General features: G+C 40.5%; 1 protein-coding gene across 2 annotated transcripts in view; it reads left to right on the forward strand.

The window, feature by feature from the left end:
• The window catches only part of doc2b (double C2-like domains, beta), a 55,113-nt gene that overhangs the window by 26,816 nt on the left and 7,026 nt on the right, over positions 1 to 21,271 (forward strand). Inside the window, exons 3-7 of one of the 2 annotated variants that reach the window (XM_061751830.1) lie at positions 4,189 to 4,212; positions 10,413 to 10,487; positions 13,262 to 13,371; positions 15,569 to 15,695; positions 20,124 to 20,281. In XM_061751830.1, coding sequence (XP_061607814.1) covers positions 4,189 to 4,212; positions 10,413 to 10,487; positions 13,262 to 13,371; positions 15,569 to 15,695; positions 20,124 to 20,281 — 494 coding nt within the window. The remainder of the gene's footprint in view (positions 1 to 4,188; positions 4,213 to 10,412; positions 10,488 to 13,261; positions 13,372 to 15,568; positions 15,696 to 20,123; positions 20,282 to 21,271) is intronic. The other variant, XM_061751831.1, reaches the window with a different exon arrangement.

The raw sequence follows: 21,271 nt of genomic DNA on the forward strand, positions 1-21,271 counted from the left end.
CATATTTGTTTGTTTCTTGTGTAAGGTAATCATGTCCCAGCCGTGATTCAAAAGTGAAAACATAAGATCTTAATAAGTTAATGGGTTCTACAAGTTTTTGTCCAGATCAGCTGGGTAGCGTAAGTATGATGTAATTGCCGTTTGGCTCGGGGGGGGACATCAGGGTGGCGTCCATGCCATTCTAGTAACCTTTCACATAGACATAATATTTTATATGACGCTTAATTTGAAAGATCAATTGACCATTGAAAATGTTAATTTTACGGCAGTGACAGACTGCTGACATTTTCCCTTTACTGATGCATAAACAGCAGAGAGAGGGAATCGAAGCCAAATTTACATAACGCGACTGACACGCTTTCAATATGCCGCCCGCGTCAATGTTCATACGACGACACGTGAAGATTTTTTTCTTCCTACACGTCGTCGCGGAATAGCACCTTAACACGTCCTGCGCTGGGAAAGATGTTTGCGTCTCCTTTCACCTCAGCAGGCACTAATTATTTCTGAAAGCGTATTACTGCATACGGTTTTAGTAACAGCCGCTGTGGATTAAATGTCGAAAAAGGACAAAAACCATCCACCAAGCAGAAGGGAGGAACAAAAGAGCAAATGCAGGTGACAGATTTTCTGTGTCTTTATGGACATGGGTCGTTGAGACTTTTTGGAGGGTCTACTCTTGATAAACATGTCTACCAAAATTCACGTTGCTAAGGGAAACTGGTTTTGGGGTGGAATTTGTCAAGAGTTTCGTGTTTTAACGAAAACTCAAATGTTGCACAATTTCTATACAAGATAGAAGAAGTTTGGTAGCAGTCGGACACAATCTTGGGAATCACTGTAAAATGGCAGCTTTAAACCAAAATGGCTTCTTGAGACTTTTTTTGTGGGTCAACTTAACGATAGACATGCCTAACAAATGTCATACTCCTAAGTCAAACAGGCCTTTGGAGCTGAATTTATAAAAAAAAATAATAATAACAATAATAATTCTGGGGAGCCTGACTGACCTGGCAATGGCAAAAACAACTTTAAACAAAAATGTCACACTTTGTGTGTCTCGTTGGACTGAGTTGTTGAGACTATTTTGTGGGTCTACTCATGCGAGACAAACCAAATTCTATCGCGCGTATATTTTCAAGCCTGCAAATGTTAAATCGCTCAAAATGGTGATTTATTTCGCCTTTATTGACAGGCTTTACATTAAATGCCCACAGAGCGGAAGCCCCTCCAATCGAGGCACGCAATATATTAATGGCGAAGACCTTTTCTTTCTTAATTCACCGGCTCTCCCGGCTAGATTCCACACTGATGCTGGTGTAATCTGTTTCAGTTTGAGCCGTGAAACTGCTGTTTTTGCTGCAGAGTACGGCATTCATCTCGACTGACATGATGAAGAGCTCTGTGTGGAAGCGACTTCCTGATTTATCGTAAAGAAAATAAAAAAAATAAAAATACGACACCCCCTCGACTATCTGCGGACACCCGATACTATCTTTGTACCCTTTCTATCATGAGAGAGATACATTTCAACAGAACTTTTCTACAAGCACAACTTGCAGAAAAGTTCCTCAAATAGTGGCCATCTATTCGATGCCATACCCTAATTAGTTGCCAATTGCGCCACTCAACAAATAAACGTCTTATTTTTTTCCCATCAGAAAATTCAGTCCTCTACTTTTAAGTCTCTTTTTTTCCGCCCCCACGAGTATCGGTAGTTATTCTAAAGCTCAGAGGGTGAATACTTTTGCCAACTCTGCCCAAAGCCGGGCGCTTCCATTTCTCTCTCTCTCTCTCTCTCTCCTGTGAGTCATTGCAAGTTTTAGCCTTGATCGTGCCAAGTGATTTATTGCGTCTGTCTTCCACATGCTTTGTTTTTTTTTTTTTGGGGGGGGGGGGCCGTCGTCTTGATAAAATGAGGAAACCGTCAAACGAGGACACCGCGGTGTCTGACTTCATGTGTGCACGCGGGACTCAATTGGACGTGGCTAATGTTGACGATTTCTGTACATTAAAGTCCGGGCCGTACTGTCTCCAGGCTTGCGTAACAATTAGCACATCTTTTTACATGCTAATGTATGAAAGGCACAAAATGTTACCTTCGCGACTCGCCTTGATTAAAGCAATTACCACCGTTGCCTTCTGCGCCGCCTTTTCATTTCCAGACAAATGAGGTTATTTCCACTCCCCCGTCTGCCTTTCAGTGTGCCAAGGAGCAAAAATGCCCTCGTACCTTGGCGACACACAGGCCGCCCCCGCTGGGCTCCCTTGCTCTGTTCTTGTCGCGCTAATTAAATCCGGGCGAAATCGAGGTGTGTGTGTTTTTTTTTTTTTTTGTGGGTCAAGACGGTTTTCAAGGAAGTAAAAAAAAAAAAACAAGGGTTCTTTCATTCTGGTCCATTTTAATTGAAGTTTGTTTGTGGAGTTGAAGTAGATTTTAGAGTTGTTGTTTTTTTAACTGCGAGGCTGTCTACACACAATGATAAAAACTATCACGTGGCGTCCAGCGTTCAAGGTTGGTAGCAATCAGAATCAGTCTTTTGAGGACACTTGAACATAACTGCAAGACGCCCACTTCAAACCACGAGGGATATTTATTTTACGACATGGCTTCTTGAAGCATTTTTGTGGGTCTACTCAAGATCAACAAGCCTACCAAATGTCCTGTTCCCAAGTGAAACAGGATTTGGGGGCTGAATTTCCACAAACCTCTTGAGGGTTGCCAAAAACTGCAATAGCCTAAAATGAACCGAAAATGGCTGTGTCAAACCAAAATGGCAGACTTCCTGTGAAGTTTCCAGCATGGCTTCTTGAGACTTTTTCTGGTAGACCCACGAAATTCTTACCAAATTCCATGCCCCTAAGTGAAACTGGCTACATGTTCCAAGAACTCAAAAGTTCCTGGTCCTGTGGTGTGTTTGCATGAATGGACCTGTAAAGGGGAACAAAACCTGTTCTTATCTATATCCGTGAGTCAGTCCCGGTGTCAGCGTTGAATGGAAGGTCAAAGACCTGTTAATTCCTCGCTGTCTACGCTACAACCTACCTTGACATATCGACTGCAGTCTTTTCATTGGGCTCTTCCTCCTGTGGTTTGCCCTGTTGTTTTCCCTGCACACCCACGCTCGCTTTAGCTAGAGAGCACAAAACATTCGATTTTCTTTCAAACATGTATAGTGTTCCCCCCGCTCTATTGGGGATTTTCCAGCAAATGAATATTTCATAATTTGTTACATTTTTTTTCGTGCAGTAGTAGTCCCAAGTTAAAAAGCAGTTGCTCTCGTTACTTTCGGAGTCTTGGAAACGTCAGAATCTCGGAAACTGGAGTCGGTCCCGTGTTGCACTGATGTATCAGGAAAAGTGCTGAGTGCAGTAATGGAGTACACATCACTGTTATGTGTCAAAATGTGAACTAAACATTTATGAAATTAAAAATGGCAAAAAATGGAGTTAGCCCACTCTTGCTCTCAATGGCTCAATTGTGGGGATGTGATCGGTTGCTAAGCAAAGCCGCCGACGGCGATGCGATTGTTTGCAAGGCGGAGTTGCGACTGTTGTCGGGCAAAGTTTGTGGGTGTGGGGGTGCGATGCGTCGCGGCGTGTGGCGTACAACAACACTACTGTGCGTTCTTGCTTCGATATAACACCCGACCGACCTTGTGCCACGCGACGACGACCAATAGCAATGGAGAACATTGTGGAGTGAGGAATGAGCTAGGCGATGTTACCGTGGCAACTGCAGCTTGAAAGGTCCGCAAGTGCTCGTCTGTCACGGACAAAGTGGGATGCAAACTGGGTTACGCCAGTATAGGAACCCGTCGGTAAATATGTGCATTTTCGAGGTAAAAGAAGCAACTATTTCTTTAGTTCTGGTTCATATTTGTACAGTTAATAAAGTATTTACCGTGGCGACAGTTTGACCCTCAAACCAATGAATCCATTTTGACATTACAGCCATTGAAAGTCCTGTGTTCAACTTCCGAGGTTCAACCGCACCTTTATTTCCCACCTTTCTGTCTCGTGTTATGTGCAATTACTTTAATTTGCGGCATTATCACGTTTTTTTTTTTGTTTCTCTATCTCATAAGTCTTTTTCTCCCCAGCTCACTTTTTTTTTTTTTTTTTTTTTTTGCATGCTTTCATGTCTGTGTGTTGCTGCGTTCTATACACACACACACACACAAACAGCTTCCTGTTCCAAGGTACAAGAAGGTAAGCCCCCATCCTTGATTCAATCGTTTTGTCTTATCTCCACAAGCACGAGTGGACCCTGATTGACATCCCCCACAGCCCCCCCTCTCTTATTTCCCTCATTGTGATTCCATACCGAACCTCAACTTGCAATATGGTCACTGCCCTCCTCTCCTCTGTGTATATTAACCCTTGTCTTGTCTTTTGAGTCAGTTTGACCCCCCCCCGATATGACTGCTTGTCATGTTGCGAGTCAAAAATATTTGTTTAAATGTTCACTTTTTTTATTGTGAAGAAGAGCTCTCGCTCATTCCCCTTATATTTCATAATTGTTTTAACAGCACTTTTTTTTTTTAATGCTAAATATGCGGCAGGTCACACTGACCCATGAAAATTTTTGCTGTACTAAAGAAACAAACATAACAGGTGGGTTGTTATTGTTTTTTTCTTGCTTCGTACTAAATGACTTCTCCCAATTATATACATTTATTAGCTTTTTGACGTAGCTCAGTGCTAACACATAATGCGAAACGCCATAATGGAGCGAACGGAAATGATCATACAGTCGATGTTATGCTAATTCTAAACCTTCAAACAACTGCTACTTTAACCGACACGGAGCAGCAACACATACAAACAGAGCATGCCGCATAACTCACATGTATTCTTTTTGCTCTGTGGGAACAATGACTTCCACCGGAGCTTAGTAGGGGACCTTCTCTGCCAGGGGGTGCTACAAACCTGGCAACGGCCAAAATGACCTTGAAATTTTGCTGCATCTCGATGTAGAGCTCAGTGCTGCCTGGCATGTTGTGGCGCAACGCGGTACTACACTAAAGGCGCGCAACTCAAACTTCGGACTTCGTTGTATCGTGTGAACTCCCGCACATTTGCCGATTTTTATTTTTATTCCACTATTTGCTGAAAAAACTTATTCTGCTCAGGCCGAAGCCACTTCTAATATCAAAATATTGTTTCGGTGCCCTACGGCTGCATCTTGGTGCCAAGGAACTGTGTTGAAGTGAGAGGAGGAGTTTCATATAGTCAAGCCATAGCCTTGTCTATCATAAAAAAAGTGCTTTGGCGCCATTTTGTCGCATCTGTAGGACACTGCAAACCTTTTGTGATTTTGTTATTTGCAGCAGGGCTCAATCATTCCCCCCCCCCCCCCCGTGAATCCCAAAAATTATAATAAAAACCCATTAAAAAAAAAAAAAAAGCTCGCTTAAAAATCAGCGGTATAGTGTGCGAGTATGGGGGATAAACCGCAATATAACGGGGCTTCACTGAACCCGTACACAGGCTTTGTCCCGCCTCCGTTACGGCTCTGACGCTACCTGTGTGCAGCTGCGTTTTCCCAGCAAAAATAAACGACTCCCTATCAAGTCCCCACGCGAGCCTCCGAGCCGTAACTCCTCTCCGCTCCCTCATCGGCGGTGTCATCAACGCTGACGCTCGCCGGTGATGAGTTGGCCGCATCTGCCCGGCTCGCCACATTACCCGCCTCCATCACTCGCTTCCATCACTCGGGTCTCGCGTCAAGCATCCGAGACCTCAGGTGCTCCCCCTGACAAAATCAACCTTCCCCATTCTCGAGCATTAACCCCTTCTTTAACGCCGCGTTCTGCCTGACATCAATGGTCCCCAGAGGTGGGAAGTAACCAAATAAAAATGCTTTGTTGCTGTACTTACTGTAAGCCGTTCTCCCCTTGAAATGCGTACACTCACAGTCGGATTAAAACAAAAGCCCCAAAATTCCCCCTCCTCACTATTTTGCCCTTCTCTGCGTCACGTGTGCACACTCACGGCCAACAACGAGGCGCTCTAAAGCTGCACACCAGCGGACTTCCCAAAGGGAAGATGTATTTTGAGGGTGAAAGCACAGCTACCTAGCTTAACTGCCTGTCGCAATTGCGCCGCAAAACTGTGAATGTGAACGAAGGTACTCGAGTTCTTCGATGGTAATATGCTATTTTAGAGAATTGTTTGAAGTTGCTGACTTCAAGAACTGTACTTTAACATAAGGAGTTTAATCAGTACTTCTATTTGTATCAGTCTTTTTTTTTTTTAAATTTACACAGTTATCTGGACATATACTCAAGTACAGAGTGTGAGTTCTTGTACCTGTAGTAGCAGTCGTCGTCGTAGTGTGAGTGCCCTTTGCCGACTGATGGTCCTGTCGCAGCCCTCCCGTTATTTACCGTGATTGATGCCTCGTCCGCCCTGGCGTCACCACTCCGGTCAGATATGATAATGAAGACGTATGCCACGCTGATGAGGAGGCTGATAGCGACGTGGGAAGTCAAAGTGTGTGTGTGTGTGTGTGTAAAACAAAATGCACAGGAACACACCCAGTTTGAGCAAGATGAATCAGAAATGACTGCTGTGGTGCTCAGTTTTGGGAAGACCTCCGCCAAGGTTAAACAGCATTGGCATGCACCGTACACTTACAGTGCATGCCAATTCGTTTTACCAAGGCTCCCTCAAAAAACAAAATAATAATAATAATTATGAATTGGGGTAAGGTCTTTTTTTTTTTTGTAAAAAGTGAGAGGGAAAAAAAATACTCATTTGAAAGTTTAATGGGTTTTGATACTTATACACAAAGTTCTTGGTCCCAAAGTCCATTTAGCTTAATGCCAGCAAACAATGGAAAACGCCATAGACGGGCTAACAAATAGCATCAGTGTCGCGGTGTTATAACCCTTTACGCAAAGGATATTTGAACAAAAACATTGCACATGCAGACTATGTAACAATGCTCACAGGTATATATTCTTTATCCCCTGCAAAGAATGAACATTTTTTACGACAGCTTATCGAGACGCGAAGAGAGTAGTTGTGAAACTCTGCATGACTGGATTATACTGCTGCTCGGTGGCCACCAGAGGGAGCTGCATTGAATTCATCATGACGCACAAAGTGTTAATTCTTTCAATTCCATTTGATCATGTTCTTACGGTGCTATTTTCCTCATTAAAAACGGAGCAAATTAAACTTGTATCTTAAGGCCCACCCTGCAGTTTTACCTCAATTTATTGGATCCCGCCAAAATGAATACATTTATCTATTTTTAACATGCTCGCCATGTTAACAAAAGTGGAGAAAAAACCCCCATCTTTGATCCCACACCAATGTGTCCTCATCAATATCCTTAGCGTTTTCTCTTGACGGTTTTAATCTCGCTATATGTCAGCATGTTATCTTTTAATCAGTTGCATCCATTTGAAGTCTTTCGACAGGGCGAGCCTGACTCCTACTAAATCTGTTGCAAAATAAACGCAACTCATTAGCAAAAAGCGCCACCAGATGTTTCTTCTTCTTCCAAGCGACCGTAAGCATCTCGTACGACATTGTGATGCATGTCGCCCATCTGCCTTTTTGCCACGGTCGGCCGTCTCGAATGAATCGCTAATTACCATCAATGGAGTGTCCAAAAGTGCAGCTGTCCCTTCGACGGGGGGGGGGGGGGGGGGGAGTACTCAAAAGTACTCACCCTTTGTACGTGTACTTCAGTAAGCGTAATGACACTTCCAAGTTTTTCGAGTCACGAAACGTAGCTCAGTCTGAACTGGTGCTGGCTGGGTCTTAAGTTGACTGGCGCCACCGAGCGGTGGGACTCTGACACGCACCCTTATCTCAAACTTTTGCTTGTATCTCAAGACAAAAAAATTGTCCAAGCGACGGCACGGATTTTGAAAAACTCGTAACACAAGGCACTCGTATCTCAAAAAGATCGACTTATGTACAGCGACAAAGTATTTGTACTTGGTTACTTCCCACCAATATCATTCAACGGCGCCGTAATGAAACCTGTGTTCGAGACATACGGCGGAGATGATAATTCACCCGGGACGCTCAGTCGGCAAACAAGAGGAAATAAGGCGGCGGCCGAGACGCGGGAGGGCCACGGCTGGCGAGGAGATTAGGCTTGTAAATTGACTCCCCCGTCTCGACCGCCCGACATTTCTCATTCAGCGTGGCCCGGCGAGGCTCGAATGGAAGACATTTCAAATAAGCTTGTCGGGTTTATTTACTCCTTGCGTGTCACTTTAATAGGATGTCAGTCAAGTTTCGCATTAAAACCCTTAAGAAGACATCCTAGGCACATTGAGTGAATGCAAATAGAATTTGCCGGTGGATATTTATTTTGTATTCTTTCTGTTCCTTAGATGAACGTCAAATGGCGAAGCTACACTCAAAATACGACGGCTTTGTTCCAAAAGAAAAAAAAACAAAAAACAAATCCCAGTTTAATGTCATTGAAAATGGCAGTTTTGGTCCTGCATTTATCTTGACAAATGCAGTCCTTTACATAAAAAAAATGTATTTGTCCACCAAACTGTGGTATTTGCCCATTCAAAGCATGCAGGAAAATGTCCCACATTTGACTGGTTTCAGTCAATTTTCATGTTAAAACACTGAAGGACATTTTGTGGCATTTTGTTTATTATTTTCCATCCTTTTTGGATGTGTCAAATAAATATTGCTCAAATATGCCGGATTTGGTTAAATAGAATTCCCCAACTTAAACTTTGTTCAGAATGACCAAAAATTCCAGTTGAACAGCATTTTTTTTAAGCCCACATCAAATGTGGTTACATTTTTTATGTTCACCAGATGGTGCTATTCCCCCCCCCCCCCCCCCCCCCCCCCCCATTCAAAGCATGCAGCAATAGGTAAACACATATTTACTGATTTCTGTAAACCTTTCCATTAAAACCCTCAAGAAGACATCCTGGGGACATTTTGTGACATTCGGTTTGTTATTTCCAATGTTTTTGGGTTGTGTTGAATAAAGATTGGTCAAATGTACTAACGGAAAATCTTTGTTCTGTGCGACAAAAAAAAAAATCACCATTGCAACACTGAAAACTTTATTGTGTTCTTCATTGAGTTTTCCATATTAAGATTTACCAGATTTGATTTAAAAATCTATAAATATACGTATATAATTGTTATCCCTGTTCCTTAGGTTTGCCTAAAATCGAAACACTACGCAAAATTAAATAGTCCACCGGATGGCAGCACTTTTTGCACTTGAAATCGTTCAGCAAAATTTGGCATCTTTTTTGGGGTCGGACCTTGTACGAAAAAGAAGTCGGGTCTTGAAAAAACTGTAGTAAAATGGGAAACCTGTAGTGCAAGGGTGTCAAACTCATTTTTTTCACGGGCCACATTGTAGTTACGATTTCTCTCAGAGGGGTTGGTATGACTATGAAACCATTAAAATTTTTGAGTGCCTAATATTATTACATGTACACAACAAATTGACGCCAGGATAATATTTTATTCAACTATTGTTCAAGTTACTGTAAAAAGGCGTTTGGTAAAACAAAAATGCTTTTGCAATCGTTAAACATGTATTACATAACACAACCCCACACATGATTTGCTATTGCAGGCCACATGAAATGATGTGGTGGGCCAGATCTGGCCCTCGTGCCTTGACTTTGACAAATTTAATAGAAATTGTATGTTTTTAAAAATGTCATTTAAATGTAAATAACATTTACAAGTATTAAATAATGAATCAGTTAAATAAGTGATCATTTTTGTCGTGAATTGCTGAACTAAAAAGTTCATTATGAAAATATAACCCTAGAAATGACAGCAATTAAGTAATTTTGAAATAACATTATCTTAATATTATTATTTTTTTCTTTTTGGGTCCATATTTTGTGTGGAGGGTTTCTGAAGCAATGGTAGTTATTTTTTTGACGTAATAGAAAAACTGTTAGTCGCCATCAATTTCCTCGGAAGTTTGTCGCAAGCTTCGCGGCGTTCTTCCCTCCTACTTTCCTTCTGTTCACATCCGCACCGAGCCCCCGTAGTCAGCAGTATTTCATCAACGCCACATTGGCACCCGGCGGGGGGGGGCGTTCATTTCCATAACATTTACGGCGTCTTTTCCGACTGCCGTCTGTTTGGTGTCGGAAATAGATAAAGGCGTTGGGAAATTTTTTTTAAAAAAAAAGATACAAAAAAACCCTCACAAGACCTAATTAAAACAGGGGCTGTAAAACTGTGGGATCCAAACAAATTAGCTGTTATAACCTTCCGGAACAGAACAAATCGAATTTAACTGTTTATTGATTGTTTAAGACAACATTGATGAGCATTCTCATACCTTATCAACCTTTTTTTTTTTTTTTTTTTTTTGTTTGTTTCGTTTTTTTTTTGTTTGTTTGTTTGTTTTTTTGTTTTGTTTTTTTGGGCAGGGGCTCAAGCCAATGGATCACAACGGGCTTTCGGACCCCTACGTCAAACTTCACCTCCTACCCGGTGCCAGTAAAGTATGTTTTCACCTCGTCAAGAAATATCAGAAAAAAAATACAAATACATTTCTCAAATACATGACTTTATGTTTATAATATTCTGACTTTTATTTAAAAAAAGAAATCTGAATTTTTGTCTCAAAAATACACGTGATTTTTTTGTTTTGTTTGTCAAAACATGTACCACTTTGTTATTGAAAATTGTTTCTTTATTTCTATAATATAAAATACACAACTCCTTCCTGTAATATAACACCTTTTATCTTGATCTATTTATTTTTTTAATGTAAAAACTCAACAGACAACTTTTTTTTCTTAAATATACATTATTCTCATAATATTATGACTTTAATCTAAAAGAAATCTGAGCTTGTGTCTCAAACATACGCCCGAAAACATGCAACTTTACTCGTGTAATTTTATGACTTGAAAATGTAGGATTTTTATCTAAAACGGATCTAAAACTTGTTCCCCTAAATATATACTACCATGTTATTTTACAAATATATACGGCTGTATTCCTGTAAATTTAATCTTGAAAAATTACTTTTTAAAAATTTCTAATTTTTCAAATATGCATCTTGTAAAACGTTATGATTTAAGTAAGGAAAATATATATTTTTATCTTGAAAATGTAAAAGCTTTTTCTTGAACATATAACACCTTATTTTTGAAAACTTGTACCTTTATTTCCATAATACAAGGAAAATTGAAACTTTTTTAAATCAAAAACTATACCACCCTTTTCTCAAATGTTGTTATTGTACGACCTTAATCTCAACAATATCTGACTTTCCATCTCAAAAATTCATACGGTGTTCTGTTGAAAATATGTGAATTTAATTTAGAAAAAAAAAAAGCCATCTTTTTATCTGGAAAATATTGGGGATTTATTTTAAGACAAATACGTCACAAGATGACTTGCTTGTGACTTGAAGCAAAGACAAAAGAGCACCACGCTGCAATAAATTAATTTTCCCGTTGAAATTGAATTTTGCTGCACCGGCCCCTTCACCGACCACATCCTGGTGCGAAGGTCAAGCGAAGGTGCTCCATCATCTCCCAGGAACACTTTGAGTCTTTCAAACACTCGACACCTGGCAGGCATTAGGCCGATTGTTGGCAGGATGTCGAAAAGCCCGCTCGGAGAATCCCAATGCGCTCTCGTGCGAGACAGGTGTCAAGATCACGGGGAAAAAGGATTCGTCTCCGAGGCGAGACTTGGAGCCAGACCCCGCCGTGACTTCCCGAGGCGGCGAATCAAGTAGACTAAGCAAAGCAAAGCAAATTTATTTATATAGCGCATTTCATACACACGGTAACTCAATGTGCTTTACATGATTAAAAGCATTTAAAAACAAAGAGGAAAACAAAAAAGCAGCTTGTAAACATTTAAAACGGAGAGGGGAAAAAAATAAAAATACAATTAAAGCAGTGTATAGTGCAAGAAATATCATTTAAATGTGCAAATGCTCTAAAAAGCATGGGGGGGGGGGGAAGAAGAGTTTTTAACCTGGACTTAAAAACATTTAAAAACATGCACACTTGTTTTTGGCAACTTCTTCCATCTGTGTGCAGCATAATAGCTAAATGCTGCTTCACCATGTTTGCATTGGACTCTGTGCTCCGCTATTCGATCTCAGAGCCCTACTGGGTTTATATTCATTAGCATTTCATTCATGTATTCAGGACCTAAACCGTTTAGTGATTTATAGACCAGTAGCAGAACTTTAAAATCTCTTCTAAAGCTGACTGGAAGCCAGTGTGCCTCAATATATCGACCGACGTTAGAATTGGAGTAATATGCTCTGACCTCTTTGTTCTGGTCAGAACCCGAGCCGCAGCATTCTGAATGAGCTGCAGCTGCTTAATGCTCTTTTTAGGGAGTCCAGTCAGAAGACCATTACAATAGTCAAGTCTACTTGCGATAAAAGCATGCATGAGCTTCTCCTGGTCTGCTTGACACATGTAAGCCTTCACTCTGGATATGTTCTTCAGGTGGTACAAGGCAGTGTTAGTAATTGATTTGATATGACTGTTGAAAGTCAGGTCAACTTTTTTGATTGAAAATATATACAATAATTTTTTTAAATACTTGACTTGAATTATTACAACTTTTAAATAAATAAACCTGCAATCTCTGGTTCTCAAATATACGACATTCTAAACGAGTTTTGACTTCAAAAATATCCAACTTTATTCTAAAAAAAAATATACTACTTTATTCTTGAAAATATACAACTTAATTGCCATAACATAAGGACTTTAATCATGTAATATTACAATAAATTAATAAAAAGAACACCTTTTTCTCAAATATATAACTTTATTGTCAGTCTTTTTATCTAAAAAATATCCGGCTTTTCATCTCAAAGGTACGACTTTTTTTTCCCTCAAAAATATCAAATGTTATTCTCGTAATATTACGACAAAGAAAAAGAAAGTGGAAGCTCAAGCTGCGGTCAGCAGCGTACTACTGCATACAGTACCTCAACAAAAGGGTCTTAAGAAGTAGCACGGATAGGGTATTTAGGGCCTCTTAAATTGAAATTTACGAACCGTACCAAACTAGCGATGGGCATGATAATCAATCAATTCAGTCTATTGTTCAGAATTGATAGATTACTCACAGCTGGGGGTTTTCCCCGCATAGTCAAGGATTTGTACATTCAATTAAAAGCGACTCCGGGAAGCGAGGCAGCCAGTCCATCGAGACGCTGCTTCCCTCTTCCTGTTCAATACGCCGACCTGTCCGTCCGGCCGGCCGCCTGTCTGTCTTGTCTTTCTCGCAGGCCAATAAACTTCGAACCAAGACCCTGCACAACACGCTCAACCCCGTCTGGAGCGAGACGCTGACCTACTACGGCATCACCGATGAGGATATGGTCCGAAAAACACTCAGGTACGCCTTGGTTTTGCTTTACCTGAGACTTTTTTTGGGGGGGTGTACTCATGATAGAGATGCCTATCAAGTTTCATGTTGCTGGGTGAAACTGTTTCCGAAATTGGCCGCCACAGTCTTCTTGTAACTTTTCAAGCATGGCTTCTTGAGACTTTTTTGTGGGTCTGCTCATGATAGAGATGTCTACCAAGTTTCGTGTTGCAAAGTGAAACTGCTTTAGGGGGCTGACTTTTCAAAATTGTTGAGTTAGTCGTGTGTGTTTGGGCTTTATGGCAAGTCATCGAAATTTGCCGCCATGCTCTGCCCACGTGCGTAGACAAAAACGAAAAAAAAAAAAAAACACAATTTAGCATCGCCTATTTGTCTGGTAGACGAGATTCGAATTTGATTGCAATCGTAAAACGTTTCTAGAACAAATTTCGAGAACAAAACTGAAAATGGCCGCTTCAAATCAAAATGGCCGATTTCCTTTTCCGGCATGGCGTCGTGAAACTTTTTTTGTGGTTCTACTCATGATAGACATGCCTACCAATTTCTCTGTGCGAATACGATACTGGCTTTGTGTGTTAAATTCTTTTACGAAGAAAATTGTGTTTTATCGTTAGTCATGAAAATTCGCCACCACGCTCCACACACACACACACACAACACAATTTTCTTAAAAAAAAAGCTGTAATATATACTTCTAAAAAAAAAAAATACAACTTGTTTGGAGAAAAAAAATTTGACTTTCTTGTAAGATTCTGATTTTGTTTCTGAAAAATAATTTTTCTCTCAAAATTCCACTACATCTTTTTCCTCACCCTTATTACATTGCCCTAAGTATCCAAATGTGCCAGTAGTCATAGAGACAACTTTTAAAACGCTTTTTAAAAAAAAAAAAAAAAAAAAAACAATCCTCCGCTGCACATGACTTATCACAATGCATATGATTATGTAAGCACTTGATAACACTTAAAAATAAAGGAGCGAAGAACCGTGAAGTCACACTTGATACCTTGCATAACAACATTGTTGCGTTTTTAATGTTCAAAAGTTAGACCAGATTTTCCTCTCAGTACTTTTCCTATATGGTTCTTTACAGATGTCAATTACCGTAAACTATAATGGAGACCGCCTCTATGGAATTCCCATTTTCATCACTGCCATTCTTAAACTCGTGACTCACCATCTAAAGGAAAATAATGGCTTACCAGCTAATGAGATTCATTTCATCATTCATTCAAGTACACACTGAGTCGTTGTCTGGAGGGATTGTGGAGTCACTCATTAGTTTGAGATAAGATAAGTCCATCTCATTATCTTCCATCTGCCGTATCCTCCTCCTTTGGCGTTTGAATAGGTTTAATGTGTTTAAAGCATGTGAAAGGGGTAAAGCTATTTAAAAAAAAAAAATAAAAAAAATAAAATAAACAACTACGTATGGTCTCGCTATAACACAGATTTTTACCTGCTGCAGTTCGCTGCGCTAGTAATATATGAGCCACAGGCACGGAACTAAACTTGCATTTACTTGGTGCGAGCCGTTGAGAATGATGTAGTGTAGTGAATTTGTTGATTGTACTCGTGCAGTCTTATCAACGTTCTGCAAGCGTGTGTGCTCTACGTGTGTGTGTGTGTGTGTCTGTCGTCATATGGCCCGGTCCATCACTGATGAAGCCTTTTCACAAACAATCAGCAGTGAGAGAAGCCCTTGCACATTTCCACAGCGCACATCATTTCTTTGACCAAATTGAATTCAGCAGCCGATGTCCGTTCACGCGGCGCGTGTGTGTGTTTGTGTGTGGTGTTGTTGTTTTGGCAATGTTTCTCTGCTAAACACAAGTCAGTGAACCAAATTAGCAGTCATCCTGAACTGAATCTTCAACTGAATCACGTGAGTGTGCTCTAATCGACTCATTTGAGAGTCCGCTAATTTAAGTCACTGAATGGAATCATCTGACTCCGTGGTGTTTCCGTTGAGTCCGTGAATTCAAGCTAGTGAACCATACGTGTCCAATGTCCCGAATCAGTGAATCGAATCAATTGGGGAGTCCATATTTCGAGTCAGTGAACCACATTACTGCATCAGCTGCGTTTCTTGCGATACCGCTAACTTAAGCCAGCGAACCGCATCATCCGCATTGAGACTCTGCTAACCTTAATCAGTGAACCGAATCATCTGAGTCTGTGGTGTTTCCTTCTTTTCCCTTGTCAGGATTTCAGTGTGCGACGAGGATAAGTTCCGCCACAACGAGTTCATTGGTGAGACGCGAATCCCCCTCAAGAAGCTGAAGCCCAACCAGACCAAGAACTTCAACAACTGCCTGGAGAAACAGCTACCTGTAAGTAGCATTTTTGTGTGTGTGTGTGTGTGTGTGTGTTGTTTCTTTGTTTAAAAATAAATGTCAGTCACTGTTAGGGTACTTTTTATAAGTTTTCTAAATATAAACGTATCAAAGTAAAGACGACGCATTGGACCGTGAACCTGAACAAAGGAGGCTGTCTGCTGTGGTTTTCAATTAGCTCAGCTAGTACGGCGTGACACTGTTTTCACCCCGTAGGCCAACACATAACAGAGACCTCCCTCAAGGCCTATTTTAAGAAAATCTGGTTTTATTTTTAACCAAGACTTTAATTTAATGGTGTCCACCTGAGCTCTTGTTACAGTCGTCAAGTTCCAGACAAGGCCTGTGACATGTTGTGATTTCTTTCTAAAGCTTGAAAAAAGGGGTAAACAAACCCTCAGTAATCAACAAAATATGTGTGATGCGACTCATTTTTTTGCAGTCTTAAATCCTACATTTTTATGGGCTTGGGAGTAGATGTTCCCCCCCACCCCCCCTTTTTGTCCAATTCGACAAATTCTACGACCAAATCATCTGAGTCTGCAGTGTTTCCGATGAGTCCAATTACTTCAGTCACTGAACCAAATCAACCGAGTCCACTTACTCAATTTGGTCAACTGAATCATTTGAATCTGCTGTGTTTTCAAGCGGGTCCGCGAACTACAGTCAGTCAGTTAAACAGTTTGAGTATGTGGTGTTTCCGGTGCATTCGAGAAATTGAGTCAGTGAGCCGATTTCGTTGGCGTCTGCAGCGGTTCCGGAGAGTTTTCTAACTCGACTCAGTGAACCAAATTGTCTGAGACCGCGCCGTTCACTGCGAGTCTGCTCAATGAATAAGGTGAACTGAATCAGCCCATGAGACCGAAACTCACGTCAGTGATTCAAATGTTTGAGTCGACAGTGTTTTTGGTGAGTCAGCTGACTCGAGCGTTTGATTCGAATCATCTGAGTCCACTGTGTTTCCCAAGTGTCTGCTAAATAGAGTCAGTGAGCTGAATCATCTGAGTCCGTGTCTTTTACATGAATTTGGTGACTTATTTTTTGTAAACATTTTGGACAACTCTCAAATTTAACATTTGACTTCAGCGGGAAAATTAACGATCAATTAATTGTTCGTATGTAAATATTTGTAATAGGATGGGAGCATTTTCATCCCATTCTTGTTCTGAACTCCTGTTATGCTACTAGTGACACAACTGAAGATTCATGTGTCCTCTTGACATTGGTTTTCTCATTTTGAGCAAAACAACAGGGAAAAGTGTATTTTATATCACACGGGAATGTCATTTGCGAGAGGACAGGCCTGCACATCATCATACCATATTTCCGCCGTAATATGTTTCTGCGAAAAGGAAAAAAAACAAAACACCCTCTGGGCACAGAGTAATACCTGGAACCGAGTCAATACGCTCGGAATGCGGCTGGTGTTGCCTGGACCGGCTGCCGATGAACACTTCACGCGTCACCGGACTGCACGGCGATGCCGAGGTGCTCATTCGGTTCAATTAACGGACATCCCCCTCCTGACGTTAATTGACTTTTCCTCCAGGCAAGGCTATGATTATCTGGAAAATGCGGTTAGCCCTTTTTTTTTTTTTTTTTTTTTTTTTTTAATGCAATGCGACAGCAATTTTGAAGCCCAGTTTCACTTAGCAATGTGAAATTTGGTAGGCATGTCTATCATGAGTAGACCCACAAAAACGTCTCTAGAAGCGAGGACAAAAAAAGACACAGGGAGTCTGCCATTTTGGTTTGAAGCCAGCGTTTTAGGTTCATAGTTTTGGTCATTTCTACATCATGTCAATTTAGCCCCAGAATCCTTTTTACCTCCGCATCATGAAATTTGGTGCGCATGTCCATCCTGAGTAGACCCACAAAAAAAGTCTCAATCACTCCTGTTGTAAAACAAACAGGCAGTCTGCCATTTTGATTTGAAGCTGAAATTTTGGGGTCCTTTGACCATTTTCACGGGTCCCTTAAAGATGAACTCGCCCTAGAGAATTTATCCGATTGCTACCAAATGCAAATGGTGACCAATCACCTTGTGTGCGATGAGGGTGCTTGAAACTTCAAAGCGCTGTAAAGCCCTTTTCTTGGGAGACATGTTTCTTGTTTACCAGCTTGAAGGGGAGTCAGGCAAAATTAACGCTAGGTGCAAGTGAAGGGTGCTCTTGTCAGGTGCCTCGACAGCCACCACCGCCCACACCCCCCTTCCCATCATCATCATCATCATCGTCGTCGTCGTATTCCCGCATCCGTCTGACCATCCGACACAATGACGGCAACGTGAATGAGCAACGGGAGAAAAGCCAGGCGGAAGCGTGTTGGCATGCCGACGTGATGTCTGATTAGTATCCCGCTGTGGACGCAGGCGGCGAGGCTGTGTTGAGCTCCCACGCCAAGTACCGCATAAGCGCGAGATGATGAGGTCTTTTCACGAGATGATTATTTTAGATGATTTTGCCTGGGGAAAATTGTTCCTCCCGCATCAGGTCAAAAGTCAACTTTCTAGAGCACAAATCCTTTTCTGCTGAGATAAATTTGCTGATGCATAAACGCCTCTTTCATTTTCTATACCTACGGAAAACCAATTTTTGCGTACTTGCAAAAACCGTTTGCTCAGCCCCAACGCAAAATAAAGATTAGCCAATCACAGCGCAGCACCGAACAGGCGCCACCCAGTGGTCTCATGTGTTGTTAACGTCAGTGATACGTGTCAGGATCTTTTCGAGGTAAAAAAAAAAAAGACAAAAGTTTATATTTGGAAGAAAATGTATTTTTGAGGAAAAAAATATATTTGCACAAAATAAGTCATATTTTTTGGAAATTTTTTTTTTTTTTTTTTTGAGGGAAGGGGAATATTAAGAAAAAAATATTTGGGGAGGGGAAACATAAAATAATAATCATTTTTCCATGTTTTTAGGAAGAAGTCATACATTTAAGAGGAAAAGTTGTATTGTTGAGATCTGATACAAAATATTTTCCACACAAAACTTGCATAGTTTGTCTTTCACTCATGACATTTCTACGCTTAAACACAGTTTCTTCACTGTTTGTCGTTTTGCTCTGAAATCGTTAAAAAGTCCAAATCTGTTTTTTTGTTACATTTGAGTGTAATCTTTTTCCCACAGTCAACTGCTAATTTCAAATGAGCGCTCGCTCGCTCCCCCCTGTGACTTTAATTCTCCAGCTTTGCTCGCGTTCAAGTCATTTTCAAACAGACGAGACTCGCCGGTCCAAACGAATTATCGAGCGTCCATTGGAAATGGCTCAAATTAAAGGGGGGAAAAAAAAGCATACAATTGCACTTTCAAATTGCTCCAGATAAGCTTGATGTGTGTGTGTGTGTGTGTTGTTTTTTAAGGCTGTGTGTGCATTTCTCGTCGCTGATCCAGCTCTTTTCTTTTTTTATTTATTTTTTTTATTTTATTTTATTTATTTTTTTCAGCAGCATTTGATTGAAAAGTGTGGTGTGGAGGGACGGCATAGTCACAAAATCAGCAACTGCAGGGTTACTCGCTGGGAAATTGCATTGTGGGGCTTCTGCAAGCTGCGTTTGCGTTAAGAGAAGAAAAAAAGGGAAAGAACATGAAGAGCTTCGTGTGTGTGTGTGCGTGTGTGTGCGTGTGTCGGAAAGGCAATTATAGTTATACGATAAGAGTGTGCTGAATGCGGCGCTAATGCACGGGCCACTTCACGCCCAACTTAATTAATCACGCTACTTTTTGTTTGGAAAACTTAAAAGAGGACTCATGTTAATTTAGAGACAAAACTGGGCAAAATATGAACATAATTATCCATTTGGAAAACAAAGACAAGCGGACTTTTTTCACCCTCAGGAATGAATGGAAATCTCAATACATTTAGTTATCACAGAAAAGTGAATTTAAGCAGTTAAAAAATGAAACTTGTGTTGTATAGATTCACTGCACGCAGTGAAATATTTCATGATTTTATATATATATATATACATATATAGTTAAAATATTCTTTGTATGGTGTAAAGTGTTTATTTGTCATTATAAATAATTTAAAAAATTTAAAATAATATGATATTAAATATCTATATTTAAAAAAATATATATTTACATAAAAATACTACATTTATAACGAAACAATCTAAAACTAAAATACAGTAAAACTACTCATCCCTGGCTCATTTCATTTTTCAAATTTTTATGAATTTAAAAATAATATATCTTCATATATTGAAAAATATGTACCTTAAAAATAGGAAATACATAATAAGACAATATAAAAGTAAAATACAGTAAAATTGCTCACCCTTGGTTTAGCACTTAAACGGAAAAGAAAGGTTTGCCAAATGAAAAAGAATTTACGCGGGGGCAGTTTGAGGGCGGTTCCTGGTCGGCAGCGACATTCGCTTGCACGTGCTCATCGCGTTCTCCTTCGTTGTCGTCGCAGGTCAACAAGACGGAGGACAAGTCGCTGGAGGAGCGAGGGCGCATCATGATCTCCCTCAAGTACAACACCCCGAAGTCGTGCCTGGTGGTGGGCATCATACGCTGCGCCCACCTCGCCGCCATGGACGCCAACGGCTTCTCAGACCCCTACGTTAAAACGTACGTACACAACACTTCCGAAATGGCCGTAATGAGCCTAAAATGGCCACTTCACACCAAAATGGAAGACTCTCTGCGTCTTTTTGGACATGGCTTCTTGAGACTTTTTTTTGGTAGGTCTACTCATGATGTGCCCACCAAATTTCATTTTGCTGAGACAAACCGGTTTCTGGGACAGAATTTCTTAAATTGTTCAGTTCATAGAGTTTTGTGGTTTATGGCGAGTCATCACATTCAACTTAAAACACTCCTAGATCAAATAATCATTCCCCATTGAAATATATTGAAAAGCCATTATTCTGTTCCAGCCTCCCAAAATGCTTTTCAGTAACAAAAATAGCACTCTATAATATTGTACTTTAAAAAAAACAAAGAGTCATTACATGAATAAATAAAATGGAATGGAATTCAACAGTTTTTTAGCACATTGTTTGCTTTAATTCAATGGACATTGTGCTGCTCCTTCCCATATGTGCGGCTTAGCCACCTGGGGGCAGTATAATACAATCATATGGGTATACATGGAGACGGTCATTAGTCCCCAGTAAGTCGCAGTGGTATTAATTTGTCTTCGCAAGGGATACATAATATATGCCAGTGTGTATTGCTACATTGTCTGTCTACGTGTGTTGCTACTATTGTGTTCAAAATCGGAATAAGCTTTATTGGCCAAGTAAGTTACAAGACACACAAGGAAATATAAGTCGTTTAAAGGTTTACAACTACTGTGATATTGATGCTGTTATGAGTTAGCATTAAGCTAGTGGACATTCGTAAGGCAAAGTTATTTCGTGGGAGTGGCAATAATCAGCTTGAAGCCTCTTTTTTGGAGAATTGTTCACTATCTGCCAAATTAGCGATCGTTGTGAAGTGAGTTAATTAACAGCACTCATATAAAAACATTTACGCGCAAAACATCAAAGCAGAACATTTTAAAAAAAATCGCTAAAAAGGTCACCACTGTACCTCTAAGGCCAAAATAATGACCTT

Source organism: Phyllopteryx taeniolatus, chromosome 17, assembly GCF_024500385.1.
Source record: "Phyllopteryx taeniolatus isolate TA_2022b chromosome 17, UOR_Ptae_1.2, whole genome shotgun sequence".
In the NCBI taxonomy this organism is placed as follows: domain Eukaryota; kingdom Metazoa; phylum Chordata; class Actinopteri; order Syngnathiformes; family Syngnathidae; genus Phyllopteryx; species Phyllopteryx taeniolatus.